The 18535-nt window shown below is 61.3% G+C and overlaps 2 protein-coding genes across 3 annotated transcripts in view; one reads left to right on the top strand and one right to left on the bottom strand.

Moving 5' to 3' along the window:
• The first annotated feature begins 90 nt into the window (after positions 1-90).
• CTU2 (cytosolic thiouridylase subunit 2) lies at positions 91-12608 on the top strand. Of its 2 annotated transcripts, XM_067540234.1 has the most exons (15): positions 91-193; positions 1670-1744; positions 2909-2987; positions 3081-3140; positions 3799-3859; positions 5871-5980; positions 6489-6799; positions 7402-7537; positions 8639-8770; positions 9159-9250; positions 9340-9443; positions 9895-10036; positions 10275-10341; positions 10734-10792; positions 11108-12608. In XM_067540234.1, exons 1-15 carry the CDS (start codon positions 129-131, stop codon positions 11175-11177), a joined length of 1563 nt encoding a protein of 520 aa, XP_067396335.1. In that variant the 5' UTR covers positions 91-128; the 3' UTR covers positions 11178-12608. The 2 variants fall into 2 exon arrangements, 1 of the variants encoding a protein (XP_067396335.1); XR_010918375.1 differs by lacking the exons at positions 9340-9443; positions 11108-12608 and having other exon boundaries at positions 10734-10793.
• Positions 12609-12743: 135 nt separating this feature from the next.
• PIEZO1 (piezo type mechanosensitive ion channel component 1 (Er blood group)) overlaps positions 12744-18535 on the bottom strand; it is an 85012-nt gene continuing 79220 nt past the window's right edge. Inside the window, exons 44-51 of the mRNA XM_067540235.1 lie at positions 18209-18356; positions 16235-16423; positions 15683-15775; positions 15134-15306; positions 14928-15050; positions 14311-14390; positions 13735-13933; positions 12744-13149 (exon numbers count right to left, since the gene is read on the bottom strand). Coding sequence (XP_067396336.1) covers positions 12882-13149; positions 13735-13933; positions 14311-14390; positions 14928-15050; positions 15134-15306; positions 15683-15775; positions 16235-16423; positions 18209-18356 — 1273 coding nt within the window. The 3' untranslated portion in view covers positions 12744-12881. The remainder of the gene's footprint in view (positions 13150-13734; positions 13934-14310; positions 14391-14927; positions 15051-15133; positions 15307-15682; positions 15776-16234; positions 16424-18208; positions 18357-18535) is intronic.

An 18535-nucleotide genomic window follows, 5' to 3' on the forward strand; every position in this document is an offset into this window, starting at 1 on the left:
GCGCGGCGCCCCCCCGCGCATGCGCGCGTCACGAGGCGCCGCCGTCGCGCCGTGACGCAAAAGGGCGCGCCGTGACGCAGAAGGGCGCGCCGGAAGTGGCGGCGGCGGCGGAGGAGCGGCGCGTCGCCATGTGTCAGGCGCGGGAGGAGTACGGGGGCTGCGAGGAGCCCCCCCGGAGGGGGCCCCGCGTCGGGTGAGAGCCGGACCCGGGGGAGGGACCAGGGTGCCCCGGGGCGGGGGGCGGAGCCATCCCCGGGGCTCGGCCTAGGGCAGCGGCCTGAGCCCGACCGGCCGCTGTCCAGCGTTAGCCGGGGCCAGGCTCGGCCTGGGGCGCCAACAGCCCTTCCCCGGCCCGCCCTGGGGGAGCCCCTTTAGGAGCGCGGGGAGGAGCCGCCGCCGCCCTCTGGGGTTCGCTCCCCGCCACTCAGGGCCGAGGCGGGGAACCCAGGGACGGCGCTGTGTGCTCCGAGATCAGCCCGCTTTCCTTGGAGAAAGTTCTCCCTGGAGTAAAGGCCCCCGGCCCCCCGTTATGTCGCCTGTCCACCCTTCCCTGCTGAGCCCCTGCCTGGGTCTGATGTGCAGCAGTTGCCTGAGAAGGACATTCAAACCCTCTTCCCCATGCACCTCCATCTCAGCGCGATTGTATTTATCGTTACACAAAGTACATCCTGGCCGCAGACCTGCCGTCTCCCATTGTATTTCTTTCCTGGACCTTTTCCATGCGTTGCTTCTCTTTGATTTTAAGCTGGTTGGGGCAGGACTGTGGGTACGTGTTATGCTGGCATAATGCCGGGGCGTAGATGCCGCCTGCGTTGTTGGAAGGGGTTTACCATCACTGTCCACACCACCTCCCCAAGCAGCGGGAGCTACCTTGACAGAAGCATGCCTCTGTGAACATTGCCGCAGCTACACCGGGAGTCAGGTCGGCATAGTGCATTGCTCCGGGATGTGGACTTGTCACATCCCGGAGCTGTGTACACACCAGGCCTAGGGTGTTGATGGAGGTTGAGGGGTTACAGGGCCCAGTACAATGAGGGCCTTTGGCTGCTACAATAATTAGGGAAATAGCCATAGCAACTGATACGAAGATGACCATCGCCTTGTACTATGAGTATTTCACCCACTTCTGCTTCTTTCAGAAAAGCCCCTTAGTGCGTGGCACTTTGGAGTAGAGAGAAATTGCAAGGTGCCCCTGGACCTGCATGTGGCCAGAATTTCAAATGACCACACTTGACATGGCACAACTGCAGCTCTGTATATGCAAACACCAGCTCGAACCTGTGCCTCTAGATTTGTGCTTTGAAAACTCAACCTGACGTAATCGACCTGTGGACTGAGATTTGTATAGTTGGAGGTGGTAATTGGGCAGCCCGGGGACTAATAGTACCCTGTAGCCTTTTAATGCTAAGTCACTGACTGTGCTTCCACCTCCCATGTGTACATAACTACAGCGTTTCAGTCTCTATAGATCTCAGATCAACCTAAAACTCATTTCTTAACTACATACAATTTTACTACAAAGATCTTGCTCATGGGTCCTACCGCGTACTTACAATGCACTGGTATCTTAAAAGTATTTAAACAAGCTGCGGGTGGTTTGCAAAAGCTCTGTGCTTGAAGGTGGTCCCTGGAGTGGCAATCTGTTCACTCTGATTGTGTCTTTCCCCAGCTGTGCGCAGAAGTGCATGAAGTGCAAGGAGGCCTCTCCTGTGTTAGTCATTCGTGTCGGAGATGCCTTTTGCAAGTGAGTTGGGTGGGAAAGAAACAGCTGTAGTGATTTGCAAGAGGAAACCCTGTTCAGATGGCCCGAACGTTCCCCTCTTTAGAACAACATTTGCTGATCTGTATAAATCCATTTGAAATAGGGCTGTTTATGATAAGGATTGCAAGAGAGATTCAAACCACGCTAGATGATAAAGAGCACAACAGTTGTGTGCAGCAGACTGAGCTCATTCAGGAATGTGGGGAGTTGTCCTCTAAGGCCTTGATTTGGATTTGCATCTTTTTGCTTCTGAAAAGACCCAAACCACTAACGCTGCATGCAAGAGATACTGTTTTGCAGGGCTCTCTTTATGGAGAAATGGCATATAAGGAAAAGGGGTGGTTGTTCATCCCTTTTATTTGTTTTTTTAATTTGGAAAACAGTTAGGTCCAATCTGTCCCCTCTCGTTTTTATACGACTCTCAGAAGTTGATTTGTTTGAATGCTGCAGGCCAGATTTTCGAATGCTTAGGTTTGCAGTTGCATACATAGTTTGCACTACTGTGACTGGGATTACAACCCAAGCAACTGCGTGCACAAGTGATCAGAATTGTAGTTGCAATAACCGTGTGCAGGCATGTGCCTGCGTTCTTTGCAGACGTGGCCCTCTGCTCCTTGCACTCATTTTTACCCTGACAGCTCCGAATTGAAGCTGGGGAATTAAATTACCTCCCCTTGTGTCTGGTTTAACTTGACCGTTTAAAAAAGCAAACTCTCTTAAATGGGTACGTGTCTTGGTATAACTGAACTTTTTCCTATTGGGCTCTTTATTTTGTTTAACATATGAAGTGATTTGGCTCAGATAAATATAATAGAAGGCTAGAGAGAGATCCAGTCTAGCAGGTATAGTTTCTCAGACCAGCTTTAAAATGGATCACCACAGACTTCTGGGTCCCCAAACTAGAGCTGCGTTGCTGTCAGTCCGAAGAAGCTAATCTTAAGGGGGGGGACTTATTGACTGACTTTGTTCTTGGTTAGGGTAGCACACAGTTCTCTGTGCCTCCCAGTTGGCCTGTGCTGAAATCAAAGTTTTATTAGCAATGAGATGTGGGTGTCTGGGGCCTGAAGCTCAGCCTGCCACGGCCGGGACCTCGCGTAAGGTTGGGAGTGTAGTTTCTAATTACTTACATGTGTGTTTGTGTCCAAGGGCCTGTTTTAGAGAATATTTTGTTCACAAGTTCCGTGCGATGCTTGGGAAGAATCGTGCCATTTACCCAGGAGAGAAGGTACAGTCGCTTCTTGTGTGAGGGAGGGACGTCTGTGGGAAGGCAAGGAGGAAGCAGAGATGGATGGTTAAGTCTCGTTCGTCTCCCTGACAGGTTCTTCTTGCGTTATCGGGTGGACCTGCCTCCAGCTCAATGCTTCGACAAGTCCAAGAGGTATCTGCTCTGTAGTGCAGCATGGAAACCTGTTAGCTGTGAAGGATCAGTGAGAGCCACCTGGAACGTAGTCGGGGTGTTAGATGGTTAAGAGGAGTCTGATGAACTAACAGAGAGGAAAGCACTGCTCTGTGGGGTAATGGGCTGGGTATCCCAGGAGGGCTGACTGCTTCTGTATACCCCCAGGTCTAAACCGTATTAGCGCAATCACTGAATGTAGCTACTTAGAAGTTCTCACAGCTGCTATCCAGGGCATGTGCAACGCTCCATTCCCAGAAGGTCAGAAACTCAGAGCCCCATGGGGATGTCTGAGTGAGGGGCCATCTAAGCTACACCCATAGTTACTGTGACTGTTCATCCAAATGGGGCGTGTAAGTGGCCAGGTCAGTGTCTGCGGGGAATCAGGCGTAGATTACAATCACTTGTTCTACACTGAGGCCTTCTGAAAAATCAACCCAGGATATCTAGGTGTGTTGTTAACGAGAAACACTCGCTGTCTCTGCGGGGGCGGTGGGAATGCCTCTCTCTCTGACGGCCAGGGTTAGAGACGTGAGACCTGCCCTCTCTGCTAGATCCAGGGTTGTTGCTAAGACACGTGATGATGAAGTACATTTCCCAGCGCTAGGGGCGACTTGCTCAATCCCGTTTCTCTTCTCAGGGGCTGAGTCGGGAGACAGCCAAGAAACTGCGCTTCCTACCTGGCCTCATCTATGTTGACGGTAACCCAGCACCCTGCCCTGCTCTGCTCCCAACCCATTGTGTGCACACGGCCTCGGGCCAGAATACAGCCAGAGCCCTCCAGCATTGATAAGGCTCCTCTCACTGTTAGGACCTGTCTAGTTTCTCTGCTCCCCTGTTGCTGGCAGCATCTCTTCAAGCCGAGAGAGGCAGGCCCCCGGGGTGAGCAGTGCCCGAGTAAACGCACTGGAAATGGGGGGGTTACGCCTACCTAGGGGAGGCACGACGTTCCAGACAAACAGGCCTCTCCGGTGGATGATGTCCCCTTGCCGGGAAAGGTCCAGCCTCTCAAAGGCTCCCGCACCCCTCCAGACAGAGCTCGCCACAAGCCGGGCCGAGGCATGGGCATGGGAGCCAGGCAATCAGCCTGGTTCACCCCTCACAGGATCCCCTCCGCAGGCAGCGGGCTCCTTCCAGCTGCTTCCCAGGCTGTCCTGCTTTTCAGGTTCTCCCTGGACAGGAAGCAGGGGAGATTCCTTCCTGCGGGTGGGGGACTCAGAGCCTCCCACTGCCCCCTCTTATTTCCTCTCTCGTTCCCCTGACAGGCTGTTAACCCTTTCCCTGCCCAGCCCCCCCAGCGCAGATAGGCTAAGGTTGATCTGCAGCTGCTAGCTACTCTCTTTAAACCCTGAGAGACAACTCGCGAGGCAGCTGCAGCACCCCGAACTGTGGGGCCGTGCTGCACAAGGGGCGGAGTGCACCAAGGTACCACCTGCAGAGACTGCGGCGTAATCCCAGGCTGGATCCTACCTGAGCACGGCCCAGGTGCTACGCCAGATGTGCCCTGCTGGGCACTGCTTCATTGCCGAGCAGACGGGCGCTTTCCATAGGGCAGCGCCAGCAGGCTGCGTAGGGACAAAGACTGGAGATAGTGTGTGTGTGTGTGGGGGGGTGGATAGAGATTCTCTGGTTAGTTGAGGATGGAGGGAATTGTCTCTCCCTGGGTTCCTCCTACCCTGCTGCCGTCCCTGGGGCGTGTTGAAAGAGAGTGGGGCCTGGGGGGAGATTCGTTGTACTTCTGCTGGGTATAGCCTGTTCTTTGACTACACTCGCGCTTTGGTCTTAAATGTTCAAGAATCCAGATCGTTGAACTTAGCCACATGTGTTGTCTAAAGACAGGACAGTACAACCCGAGGAGACAAACACCCTCTCCATCCGGGAAGCAAACTCTCGCAGGTGTTCGCCGTACACGGAAAGGGTGCTTCAAAGATACGCCTTTCAGCTGGCAGCATTCATAGAATGATTTTACACGTTACACAGCTCTTTACACGGCACTAAAATCCAGTCCGGCTATCTGTGCTGATTCCTTAACTTGCGGTCCTGTTCATTCCTTATGTTGGTTTGGGCACGAGCATTTGCCACGGGCGCACGAAGGTCCCTCCCCAGCTGTGCTGGGGCAGAACATTCACGTGTTTTGCCTTTGGCAAGTTTCTTATTTCTGACTTTCAGCTTTGCAGAGTGTTATGGGATACTTGGCATGGACGAACAGAGCTGTGGGAAGCACAGAATTCATTCAGCTAACATAACTTCCCAACGCGCACAGATCCATAAACCCCCGCACAGACCACCTCGTCACGTAGCATGTACTGCACCTAACACTCTAGGGAGATGAGGAAGGGACGTAGGCAGCTAAAGTCCTGCAGCATGGCTCTGGGCTGCCCTGGGAGAATCCAGGCCCCACCTGGAGGTGGTCTGGTTTGGCTGCTCGCAGGAAGACGGAGCATTGCTGGGAAATGCTCCCCACTCCTGTCTTAAAGAGGAGGGTGGCGGCAGTTTCCTCTATTGCCCGCAGCCCTCTGGCTCCTGGCTAGCTGCCGGTGCAGTTGGGCAAGGGCTGAGTGCCCGTCTCCTCCCTAAGCCTTGGAGAGGCCCATCTCTCCGCTTCCTGCCTTGTTGGCTGGTGAGGAGGGTAGGTGTGGGGCTCACAAAGGAGAAGCCTCCCCTGCATGGCAGCTAACTCTCCCCCTCCGGCGTCTCTTGTTTGCTGCTCAGAGGGAGCCGTGTGCGGGCAAAGCCTGGCTGAGAGAGAGGAGACGCTGCGCCAGATGGAGGCCATCCTGGAAGCCTCGGGATTCCCGTATCACCTGGCCCGCCTGGAAGAGGTAGGGGTCACGGCCCTGGGTACGCTGGGGCAGGGAGATGGGGGCTCACGCTGAGGCAGACCCTGGGCGTGAGATCATGTGCCCCATGCAGCACCCTAGACCCTCTGTTGCTGCGATTCTGGGTGCTGGGAGAAGAGCCTCTGGATGAGACGTCCGAGCCCTCTGCCCAGGGTGGCAGCCCGTTGCCCTAGGAACAAGGGGCACTGATTCATGCTGCTGGAGGAGCCGACGAGCTGATGGAGGGAATGCTGGGCCAGGTGTCCTGAGCCATGATAGGGCCTGACTGGGACCTGTGTATTGGAGAGGCAGCCTGGTCTGAGCACGGAGCTGGGGCCGGGATTCCTGAGCTGTGCTCCCAGCTCTGGCACAATCTGCCAGGGGCCCAGGGCTCCCCCGCTGCCTGGGTTTTGCCGGTACCGATCTCACTGCCAGCGGGTGGGGGTCTCGCAAGCCCCATGCAGCCATTCGCCGTGGCTAACGGGCTCCGTCCTCCACTTGTTCCATGCAGGTGTTTGACTTGCCCAGCTCCATCTTGCAGTGCGTCCCCCCCTGTCCCGCCGGCCCCAGCAGCAGCTACAAGGAGGCGGTTGAGGGCTTCATACGCCAGCAGAGGCTGGGGGAGACAGGAGGCACCTCTGTGCCCGAGAGGCAGCTGCAGGAGAAGCTCGCCGAGCTCAGCACGCGAGACGTGCCGGGGACAGAAGGGCTGGCCGGCCCGGGAGCCAGGCCGCTGGCTGCAGCCCAGACCGAGGGGCTGATCCAGCTCTTTGAGTGCGTGAAGACGCTGACGGCTAAAGAGGAGCTGCTGCAGACCCTCCGGTGAGCCCCCTTCGGAGTGCTGCGGGGGGAAGGGGTCAGGCTACCTGCCGCTCTGAGCAGGGCTGCCTTCTCTGACCCTGCCAGCTGGGGGCTGCCCAGGAGGGGAGGGTCTGAGGAGCTCTTTCCTCTGCCTTTTCTGTCCTCCGCTCCATCTTAGCATGCACTGCTTCCTCCCCTCGCTCGTCCTCTGGAGCAGCTGCCGTCAAGGGGAGCATCTGTCTGTCCGTCCCGTCGCTCGCCTGCCCAGGCCCCCAGCGATCTCGGGATCTCAGTCGCCTGCCCCGGCTGGGTTTTGCAAGGCACCCACCTGCCTTTGGAATTCAGTGAGCTTTGGGTGTTGCTGGGGAAAGCCCAGCGCTGCTCATCTCCTCCCCCCAGACCCCTTGAGATCTAGTCTCCCTCCTCTGACCTCTCGTGTGTGGAAGCCCTCCTTGCAGGAGCAGGCTCTGATGTCTTCCCTGCCCCACCCTGGGTGCAAAAACCAGGGTGGGAGGCTTGCAGCGTGAGCGGGTGTCTGAGAGGAGCTGCCCAGGGCCGATGGCCTCAGCGTCTCTGTCTGGGTCCGGGCTGGAACCCTCAGTCACTTCCGGCTTCTCATTCAGGAACCACCTGATCCTGCACACAGCCAGGGTGCAAGGGTACTCCAAGGTCATGATGGGAGACAGCTGCACCCGCCTGGCTGTCAAACTGCTGACCAACCTGTCCCTGGGGCGGGGGGCCTCTCTCGCCGTGGACACAGTAAGTGCTGGCCGCAGGTGGAAGAGCCCCTGGGTCCTTGGCAGACCTAATGTGATGTGGTTTATCGGGCCCATGGGGAGAAGCTGGCTGTGGGGGGCTGCCCCGTTGTCTTCATAGCTGCGGTGTTGTGTTCACCCTTAGACTGCGGCTCCCAGGCACTCGGGGACTGATTTGACAAAGAGCCCGTCTTCCTGGGAGAGAGACTTAGGACTTTACATCTTCACCCACTCCTCCCTCTGGGACAGGCGCCAGAACCGCCAGGGAGGGACTTGGCCAAGGCCAGAGAACCCAGGAGTTCTTTGCTCCTGTCTCCGTGCTCAGAGCACTAGAGCGACAGCTGAGTTAGTTACGGATGGGAGGCGAAGGAAGAAAAAGATAACGCTACGATAAAAACTAACAAATCTGATCCCCCCCCCCCCCCTAAAATTGAAAGGGGTGGAGTTAGGGAAACTCCAAGCCTCAGGGAAGTGCCTCTGTGATCTGTGTTGTTTAAAAATCACAGCATCCTGAGCAAATGGCTCTCGTTCTGTCCCCGAAGCAGAGAGCCGGGTGGCGAGGGGTGTGTGCACGTGCACGGAGGAGGGGTGGTCGGTGAAGTGAAAGGGCAGTAAAGGTAGCTCCCCTAAAGAGCAGCCCCCTCTCCTGCAGCGGAGGCAGCTGCTCCCAGCCCTGGGAGGCCGGCAAGAGAGAACCAGGGGCACACGCGACCGATAACGCTACATTCACTGACCCTGCTTGCCTGGCAACTGTAGATGAAGGCGAGGGCATTGCCTGTCAGCTGGGGATTCCCCTAGCCAAGGCCAGATGTGTTGCGGGTCTCTCACTGAAGCCCCGGTTACTTGCCTTGACAGACGGGTGACCTGATCCAGCGGGGCGATCCCCGTCTCCCCAGCCTCCGCATGCTCTTTGAGGGGCTCTGCAGACAGCAGCTGTTCCACGAGCGGCCCTGGCTCCTGCCTCTGGGTGTGAGCGGCCGGCCTGGAGCCCGTCAGCCGCTGGCACTCGCCCAGCTGTGCTCAGAGCTGAGTGCTTCGGCCGGGCGGGCTGGGGGCCATCCCGGCTCGGCTCTGGTGCTGTCGCTCACCAGTTCTCTCCGCGCAGGGCTTCGCGGACCATCGTCACGGCGACGTGGTGGTGGTGCGGCCCATGAGGGAGTACTCCGTCAAGGAAATCGCCTTCTACAACCGCCTGTTTGGCGTCCCCACCGTCTTCACTCCCGCCTTGGACACCAAGGTAGGGGGAGCGTGGGTCTGGGCCAGCTGGCAGGGGAGAGCCGGCTGGGCACTGTCAGCAGCTCAGCGGCGTCCCCTCTTGGGCATCCAGGGCTCACGGCGGAGAGGATCCCAGGCCACGGGGGGGCTGTGCCTGCTGGGGGAGCCCTGCCCAGGATGGGCAGCAAGGCCAGGGCACAGCTGCTGTGACTCCCCTCGGTCTGGGCTGATGCCCCCTCCCCTGGTCATGGTGATGGTTCCATCATCCAGTGCCTTTGAACACCTTGGGGTGACCCTGCTGGGCAACTGCCCTGCGTGGGGGTTTCTGGGCCTCGCTGGGGAGGGCGGTGCCAGCTGGCAGCCTCCGCTCGGCCTGTGCTGAGAAAGGTTTTCTCCCCTCTGCCCCGCAGGCCCGGGAGAAGGCCAGCATCCACTGGCTGATCGAACGCTTCCTCTACGGGCTGCAGGCAGAGTTCCCCTCCACGGTCAGCACCGTGTACCGGTAAGTCCCGCTGCACCCTTCGCAGGGACTGGTCTGTCTGTGTCTCGTCGCCTGTCACTCACGTCTGTGCGTCCCCCTCTGGGCTGTAGGACGGGCGAGAAGCTGAGCGCGACCCCCGGAGACGCCGGCCCTGCCGCTGGTGCTGAGCCTGAGCGCTGCCTCCTGTGCTTGTGCGCCCTGGACACCAATGTGGGTATGTGGGAATGCCGCCCGCCCCTCTGGGCTGAACCCAGCCAGCTCGGGGCTCCATTCCGTCTGCCCCTTTCCCCAGGAGCAAGGCAGTGTCCCCCCCCCCACAGGATCCCCTCTGGCCAGTCTAGGCCAAGGCGCCAACAGCTGCCCTCCCCGGTAGGAGCCCATCCAGGTCTGCCCCCTGCCGCCCCCCAGGAGCAAAGTCGGGGAAAACCTCGCCCTGGGTGGGGGCGCTGGGGGACCCATTCTCTTGGCAGAGCTGGGTGAGGACGTGAATAGTTCCGGTTCCCAGCTGAAGCAGGGGCTGGTTATTGCCAGGGCCTGTTGCGCAGGCGAAGCTGCCTCTGGCTGGGCCTGGCCGGGGGTGTGGGGGCGCTGGCCTGGGCCGTCAGGGGAAGGCAGACTCCTGGCCTGCTGGGCGGCCCTTGACTCCCCCCCTCTCTTCGGTGCAGAGGAGGGCTCCGCTTTGCAAGCCATCCTGGTCTCGGAGCAGCTGTCCCAGAAGAGGCCGCCGGCTGCTTCGCCCGCCGGGAGAGGGTGCTGCGCGGGGGCAGAGGAGCGGCGAGGGTGCTGCAGGAATGCCCCAGCGGCAGGGTAAGGAACCTCTGTCCCAGCGAGGCCCCCCCCAGCCTCGGATGCTCTGCCCGGATCAGCACTGGCCTTGTGGCCCCCCGGGCTAGGACTACAGCTCCCCTAGCTGCCGCGACCCCTCCCCATCCCGCCACCATCCTGCAGCTGCCCCAGACAGCTCCTCGCATGGCCCCGGCGTGGAGAGTCCCTGCCCCCAGCCCTGCTTCCAGCTGCTCTCCTCACAGCTGCCTTCTCCCCTCAGGGCTGATGTCCGGGCCGACTTCCTGCCCCTGCTCTGCTACGGCTGTAGACTAACCATCAAGGACACGGTGAGCCCTTCGGCCCCTTGGGGGGGCTCTGCAGCCCGAGCCAGGCTAGCTTGTCCAGTCTTCACCCCCCTCCTCGGGGCTCGGCCCTGCTTTAGGCACCACAGGACCTGGCTATCTGGGGGGGTCTCCTGTGAGGGGGCAGGACTGTGGCCCAGGTGAGTCTCCTTCAGCTCCCAGCAGGAAAAGCTTGCTCTGCCCAGCGGCTCCCTGCGTGGCTGTCAAGGAGGCGGCTGAATCCTCCCCTGCTGCCATCCAGGGTCGAGGCGCAGGACCAGGGGCCGGGGCGGGGGGGAGGCTCGTCCTGGCGCTGTGTGTGCCCTGTACCTGCCACGTCTGCAGCGGAAGAGGAGGTGCTGGGGGCAGCCGGTCACTGCTGCTCGTTTCTGTTGCAGACCTGCCTGGAGAGCCTCCCGCTCTACGTCCGCTCGGAGGCGGAGCGCAGGAAGCGCAGGTACGGGGACGGCGGGCGGGTGGATGGACGTCAGTCACCGCGCTCCTGCGGCCTGCATCACAGATTAAACCCGTCGTAGCCGGTGCTGGGGTTCTTGCAAGGACTCCAACCCCTTCGCCGGCAGACGTGGCTCTAGACCGGGCAGGAGCAGCTGAACCAGGGGGCCCAAGTTATAAGTAAATCAGAGGCAGAACATCCTCCTTTAAAGGAACGCCCCCACTCTGACCTGAGCCCATGGGACCTGGCCCCCACAGTGAGATCACAACCCGGCCGGGCTGGGCCTGGCAGGGCGCTGAGATGGTGCTTGTCTTCCAGGGCCGCGATGAAGCTGGAAATCCAGGAGTTCTTGCTGGAAGATGAAGCTGTGAATCCCGGCGAGAGCTGACGGGCCGGGGTGGGTTCCCATCCGTCTCAGCGCTTCCCTGGCTGTCAGGGCCCCAGGAAGACGCCTGCCTGGCCCAGAGCAAATGGGGCCTAGGCCCCCTCCAGGCTGCACGTGAGATCATGGGGGCGCTGCTCCACTGCCTCTGGCCTGCCTTCGTTTCCTAGGTGCTGGGCCCAGCTCAAGGTCTGGACTCGTTCATTGCCTGCCCCTGCTGGCTCGGAGAGGCCCCAGTTACATGCACTGGGGGGCAGGGGTAGGAGACACCTCCAAGCCCTCCTGCTCCTTTTAATGACTGTTTCTAAGACTTTACATTATTTTGAGCTCCCCCCCGACGCACAGATTGATCCCCTGGGGAGCCCTGGCCCTCTGCCAGCACCAGCAGCCAGCGCCCAGCTGTGAGGAGAGGGTGAGAGCAGCAGTTGTGCCCTCCCCAGGGAGGGATCCGCTCGGCTGCCGTTGCAGAGCTGCAGAAGCACCAGGGAGCAGCCCCTTCTCTGCTGGAGCCCGTTCAAAGGGCCAGGGGAGGCTGGGCTCACCCCTGCTGAGCAGCTACGGGGCTTTCCTCTCCTCCTGGGCTAGAGGGACAGGGCAGGGGCCAGGTCACTGGTGGAATTTCCCCCTCGGCTCCAGGAGCCGCAGGCTGGTGTGGGCTTCTCCGGTCTGTGCGGATGCATGCTGGGGCCCAGGGAATCCTGCCCCATTGCCGGAGCCAGCTCGGCCCCGGCCAACTCTTACCTTTCCTGCTCCGAGCTGACAGCCCCTGCTGCTCTGCTGCCGGCCCCAGGTTCTTGGCTGAGGGCTGGGCCAACCCTGGGTGCTGGCCTGTGAAAGCAGCAGCTGCCCCCCAAGCTGTGCCATCAAACAAGCTGCATATGCCCCATGGTCCTACCGCTCGGGCTTCCCTGCGCCAGCAGCAAGGGGGAGAGGCCCTCTAGCAGCCCCAGGGGGGCTGCGTTCTCCAGCCCCCTCCCCACGGCAGGCGTCAGTCACACACACAGGCCTTTGGCTTGGCTTTTATTAGAGATCTGTATAAATAAACAATTGGAATTTTAAAAAAAATCTACAGTCCTGCTGGAGCCAGCCCGGCCGCCCCCGCCCCTTGGAGTGGCTGGGGGGGGGGGCACAACCCAGCTCCACTAAGCTGCCCCTGCTGCAACTGGCCGCCGGCATGGCAGGTCCAACGCCCCGCGCCGTCCAGGCCAGAGCAGAGGCAAGCCCAGCACAGGCTTGGGAGTGTCTGGCCGGCGCTGTGCTGGGCGCGGGGTATTGCTTTGGAGTGCTAGTGTAACCAGCTCCAGGAGTGGAGGGGCAGGTGCCGTGGGTGGCTTAGGGGGGCCGTGGCCATCTCCCTCGCAGGCAGGAGCAGCTGCCGCATGGGCTCCAGCGACACCCCGCGCATCTCTCTGCGGCTAACAGCCTGGAAGGCACTGACGTGGGCCGGGGCAGGAGCATCTCCCTGCCAGGGCGTATGGAAGAGGCAAGGGGCAGCAAAGTCTCCATCCAGCTGCCTTTAAAGGGCAGAAACTTCCTTTTTGTAAAGCACAAGTCTGGCCTTCCCGAGGCCCCACAATGTCCCCCCAACACCGGGCCTGTGCTGGGCCCCCCGCAGGCCCCCCCCCCCAGCGGCTCTAGGGGTGGGCTGGTTTAAGGCATCCGAGGGCGGGAGGGAGGCCGCAGGCAGCAGCGTGTCGGCGTGGGCGGCCGTCAGGGCTGGCCCCCCGGCTGCTCCTTCTCCCGGGTCCATTTGATCATGGTCTCGGGCGAGCGGTAGAGGAAGATGAGCTGGGCGTACAGCTCCTCCTCCAGCTCCAGCTCGCCCGTCTCCCGCACCAGGAAGATGTCCTGGCACAGCTTGAGGATGCGGTCCACGCAGGGCAGCTCCTCGAACATGATGGAGTGCGAGATCTCGCTGAAGAAGCCGCGCACGAACTTGCCGATCACCAGCACGATGGAGACGTACAGGCCCATGATCCTGCGGGGGGGCGAGGGGGGCAGGGTCAGTGCACGGGGCTGCTTGAGGCCCTTCTCCCTGCTCTCCCCCCACCTCCCCCGCAACATTTAGTCGCTGGTGGGGCCATAGCCTTGACCCACTTATCTGCCGCCAGGCCCTGCACCTGAGAGACCCCATGGCCTGGGGCCTGGTTCAAAGTGAGGGGGGCTGGCGCCCCCAGAGCTCTTGTGGGGCAGTGGGAGCAGGAAGCCCTGAGCCCTGCTGCGGGCGTGGCCGGGTCTGGGCAGCCTCTGCCGGCTCATACTGCACGGCACCAGTTGCGCAAGCCACGGAGGCCCCCGGCCAGGCCTCCAGCCTGCAACCCAAGGGCCGCCACGCCCATGGGTTGCTCCCCCCATACAGCACAGCTCTGGTCTGTATCCCACCCCCCACTGCACGACAGAGCCCTGTGCTAGTCTCCCTCCACCCCCCTCCTACTGACTGGGGCGCCCCAGGCAAACATCCCCCCATCCCTCTGAGCTGCCCCCCACCCCGGGACTGCCCCAGGCTGGCACCCTTCCTCCAGCCACGGCCACTATCGGCTGCGTTCAGGGGTCTGGCACTCACCCGTAGCCGGCCAGGAAGCCCAGGCTGGGCGGGCTGACCTTGTCGTTGAAGATCACCATGGGCAGGATGTTGCAGTCCTGCTGCTGGCACTCCTTCAGCTGCACCACCCACCACTCCAGGAAGCTGTCGCTGCCGTTGCCCACGCCCACGCGCTCCCGCTTCAGCTGCACCTCCACTCCCAGGTAGCTCTCCTCCTCCTCTGCCCGGGAACGGGGGGAGAGCAAGGTCAGGTCTCCAGCCAGGCGGGACGGCTCCCCCACCCCCCTCGTGCCTGGCCCCGTCCCGCGGCTCCTCTGCCCAGCACAGGGCAATGCCCGGCCCTGCAGTGGTGCCCCTCGTGCTGACTGGCAGCACCGCCGCCGGAGAGGCAAGTGGGGCCGTTTTCCCCTCAGATGCCCCCGCTCCAGAAACTGAGGCCCCGGCGTTGCCAGCAGCATGGAGATGGGACAGCCTCTACCGCCTGTCACCCTAGAAACCAGGCGCTGAGCCCCTCTGCCTCAGCACCCCAGGGCAAGTTCCTCCCCGCACCAGCCAGCCCCAGTCCCCAGGGCTCAGGCCCCGCCCCGGCCGGCTCACCTGGCAGCAGCTGCTTGACGGGGTTGGCCTCCGGGCCGTTGGGTGCGCGGATGTACTTGGGGAAGAGATGGGGGACTTGCCTGCAACACAAAGGGGGTGGATGAGGGGAGCTGCACTGGCTCCGTGGGGCTGTCAGACAGGCTGGGCTCTGATGGGCCAGTCCACAAAGCGCCTGCGCTCATCAGTTTCCCCTCCCGTGGCCTCCACGCCCATCCGGGCGGGCCGGTTCCCTCTGCGCCGCCCCCAGGCCTCGCGGTTCACCAGTGCCCTGGACCCAGCCAGAAACCTCCCTGTCACACCCTCCCCCGCATTGCATTCCCCCCTTCAGTCTCCCGCAGCTCCATCCCACCCCCTTTAGTCGCCCCACACGCAGCCCTGGCCCATGGCCATCTGCCCACCCTGCCCTAGATTAGCACCATTCTCTCCCTGACCCTGCCGGGCCCAGGACCGCCCCCTCTCCCCATTGTGCTCTCCCTGGGGTCCTGCAGGGAGAAGCTATCCTTCCCCCACTGTGACGTGGGGCCCAGACGGCCCTGGCCCTTCCTCCGGCACCCCTAGGGTGGCCTGGCCAGGTGATGTCCCGTCTGTCGCTGGGGCAGGGGGGAGGCTGCACTCACACGGGGGCGTCCCTGGTTCCCTGCAGCAGGTTGGCCAGCTCGGTGCGGACGGGGGTGCCCGGCTCCAGGGCCGTGGTGTGCTTGTCGAAGGTGTGCTCCACGGTGCCGCCCTTGCCCAGGTCTCTGTCGGGGAGGGAAGGAAGGGAAGAAGGGTGAGCCTGGAGCAGCAGCAGAGCCCCCTCCCGCCCGGTCCCCGCCGCCGGTACCTCTGGAAGCTCCAGGTGAAGCGCAGCGTGATGTCGGACGAGCCGCTCAGCAGCTCCCGCCTCATCTGCTCCCGGCTGGGCGGGCTGATGCTCCAGAGCGAGCCCGAGCTGCCCTCGATGCGGGCCGTCACGATGTCCTCATAGCTGTACAGCGTGATGAACTGCATGGCCACCTGCCACCGCCGGCAGCCTGTCAGGGGCGGGGCTGCAGGGCAGGGACCCCCCCCGCCCCAGAGACGGCCCCCCCATCACTGACACTGGGGATGGGGAGAGACAGCCAGGGCCGGGAGCTTCCCGGCATGGCCCCTGCGTGGGAGGCAGCTGGTCCTGCGGGGAGGAGCTGGCAGGCAACTCCCCCGGGGTGGTCATGGGGCGGGAGCCAGCCCCACAGCAGACAAACTCTTCACCTGGCATGGTGAGTATGAGCCCCCCCCTCCACTGCCCCTGTGCACAGCGCCCCCCACCTTCCAAACCTCCCCCCAGCCCCACTGCTGCCCACCCGCCGAGAGCCAGGATCTGTCCCTCAACCCCCGGAAGCAGGCCCCTTACCGGCTGCCTTTCAAACTGGTCGGTGAGCTTCGCGTAGTCCTCGGGCGTGAAGGGCTGGATGGAGGGCTGCTGGGCGCTCATGGTGAAGAGCGGCTGCGATGCAGCGGGGAAGGGGAGCGGGCGGTGAGAAAGCACCCCCAGCAATGGCCCCAGCCACCCCCAGCTGCCCGGCCCCCGCTGGCAACTCTCAGGGGTGAGGCGGGTGGGGCAACTGGACCCCACAGCCTCGTCCGGCTGAGGCTCTCAAAGCATCCTGCAGACCGTGTGCTCAAGGTCCCGGGGGGAGGAAGCTGCAGACAGGGAACCCAGGAGTCCGGGCCGTGGCCATGAGTCTAGACCTGCCCTCCCCGCGGCCACAGGGCCAGGATCCCCCGCCAGCGGCCCTGGCTCCCCGGCCCGCCCAAGGGGAGAAGGGGAATCTGAGCCCAACCCCAGGAGAGTCCCTGGGCCCCGCTCCCCCTTGTGACCCTAGGGAGGGGGCAGGGCTGACCCCCACCCCCGTGGCACACCTGGGGCACAGCCCCTTGGGCTGGGGGCAGCCTCGGCCATTACCTCGTATCCTCCCAGCTTGAGGGTGACGGTGACGTCGATGGGGTGGTTGACCACGCCCACCACGGAGCGCACCAGCGACATGAAGAGGAGCGGGAACCAGATGATGCAGATGAGGAAGAAGATGATGAGGCCGCCCATGCCGTACTTGACGATCTTCTTCTTCTTCTGGCCCTTGGGCTGCGGGTATTTCTGCAGGGAGAGGGCAGGCTCAGCGCTGCGGCTGGCGGGGCGCCTCGCAGGCACCCGCCCGGGAAGGAACTGACCCACTGTGACGAAGCGGGAATGTCCTTAATGAACCCTGTGTGTGTGCCTCAGTTTCCCCGATGTATCAGCCAAGTGTTTCGGTGTTGGGTTCCGGGTGTGTGATCTTTGCTGTGAGCGCTACAGAGCAGCAGGGCTGCCTTTAGCTACCTGCGCACGGAGAATGGCCGGAGCCCCTGGCAAGATGTTGAGAGGAAGGTAGGGGTCAGGTGACCCCCCGGCCCAGGAAAGCAGACAAAGGCCAGGGCAGGAGGGGGAGACATGTCTGGGGCTGGCTGGATGGAAGAGTCAGTCCCCTCCTCTGTGGGGGAGCACAGGGAACAGAGCCCAGCAATGGGGGCTCAGACTCCCCGAGAGGGGTTTTGTTGTAACAGTTCGATTCATCTGCAAACACGTTGTGCTACACTGTGCGCCCAAGGACTAATGAATCCTTCTGTTCCCAGCCTGGCTGTGAATCGCTTCTGACTGCAAGGCGGGGTGCACGGCCCAGGCTTTGGGGACGTGTGAGGGCTTGGCGCAGGGGTGCCAAACGCTCCGAGGTCAGATTCAGGAAGTGGCTGCACTGGTCCGAGGGGGCCCTGAAGGGAGACCCACCCCGCTAGAGTCCTGTCTGGCTGCACCCCGAGTGGTTCCAGAGCACTGTCCCTATGCGACCCCATCACACCCGCTCAGGAACCCCACCACACCAGCTGAATCAGTAGTCGCCCCATCCCCTGGATGAACACACGCCAGGGACTGAGCTGAGACCCTCAAACTCGTTTCACTTGTCCTGTAACGCAGCTCTGCAGAGAGAGCCTGCTACACCCCCCACCTCCCTTGCCCTACCCACTGCACCCACCCCGCTCTGCACCCCACCCTAATACCCTTCCAGCTTCAAGTCCAGGCCGGACATAAGAACATAAGACTGGCCATATTGGGTCAGAGCAATGGTCCATGTAGCCCAGTGTCCTGTCTTCCCACAGTGGCCAGTGCTAGGGTGCTTCCCAGGGAATGAGCAGCACAGGGCAATTATCGAGTGATCCGTCGTCCCGTTATCCATGCCCAGCCACTGGCAGTCAGAAGCCCAGAGACACCCAGAGCAGGTGGACACTTCTTTGTTCACTTTCTCCATACCTTTCATGATTTTCTAGGCCGCTATCATATCCCCACTTAGTCGACTCTTTTCCCAGATGAACAGTCCCAGCGTTTTTAATCTCCCCTCATACAAAAGCTGTTCCATCCCCTTCATCATTTTCGTTGCCCTTCCCTGTACCCTTTTCCATTTCTAATGTATCTTTTCTGAGATCGGGCAACCAGAGCTGCACACGGTACTCCAGGTGTGAATGTACCATGGATTTACACAGTGGCATGACGATATTTTCTGTTTTATCATCTCTCCCTTTCCTAAGAGCTCCTAACTGTCTGGTAACTTTTCTGACAGCCGCTGTACACTGAGTGGATGTTTTCGGGGAGAAATGTTATCACTGCATCCATTACTGTAGTGACATGTTCCCGGTCAATATGGGGATACTTGAAATCCCCCACAATTGCTGGGTTTTCTATTTTTGTAGCCTCTCAAATCTCCCTGAGCATCTCGCAACCGCCATCACCATCTGAGTCAGGTACTCAGCAGTCCCTTCCCATCGCTATTCCCTTATCCAAGCATGGGATTTCTAGCCACAGAGAGTCTATGGTACAGCGAGGGGTGGGAGGGAAGGGGGCAGGGAGCCCTACCTTCTCAGTCTCCCGGCTGCACTTGATGATGAAGATGTTGGCGTAGATGTCTTCCACACACATCCAGTTGGAGAGGGACAGGGTGGTGTCAGTCCAGACCCAGTCCATCACGGCCCGCAGCTCCACCAGGAAGGGCACCAGGCGAAACCTGCCATGGGGCGAGGAGAGGGAGCATTCACTGGCTGCCCTCCGTCCACCCTGGGTGCCCTCCACACAGGATGCCCTGCTCAGGGACAGCCCTGGGGCACTGGCCACCTGCCAAGCTGGGCCATGCCGTTCGGCCTCCCCCAAGGCCCTGGGACACACCCCTGGGATACAGGATCCTTC

Source organism: Emydura macquarii, unplaced genomic scaffold, assembly GCF_026122565.2.
Source record: "Emydura macquarii macquarii isolate MOO-44397 ecotype Brisbane River unplaced genomic scaffold, CSIRO-AGI_Emac_v2 contig_561, whole genome shotgun sequence".
Taxonomy (NCBI): domain Eukaryota; kingdom Metazoa; phylum Chordata; order Testudines; family Chelidae; genus Emydura; species Emydura macquarii.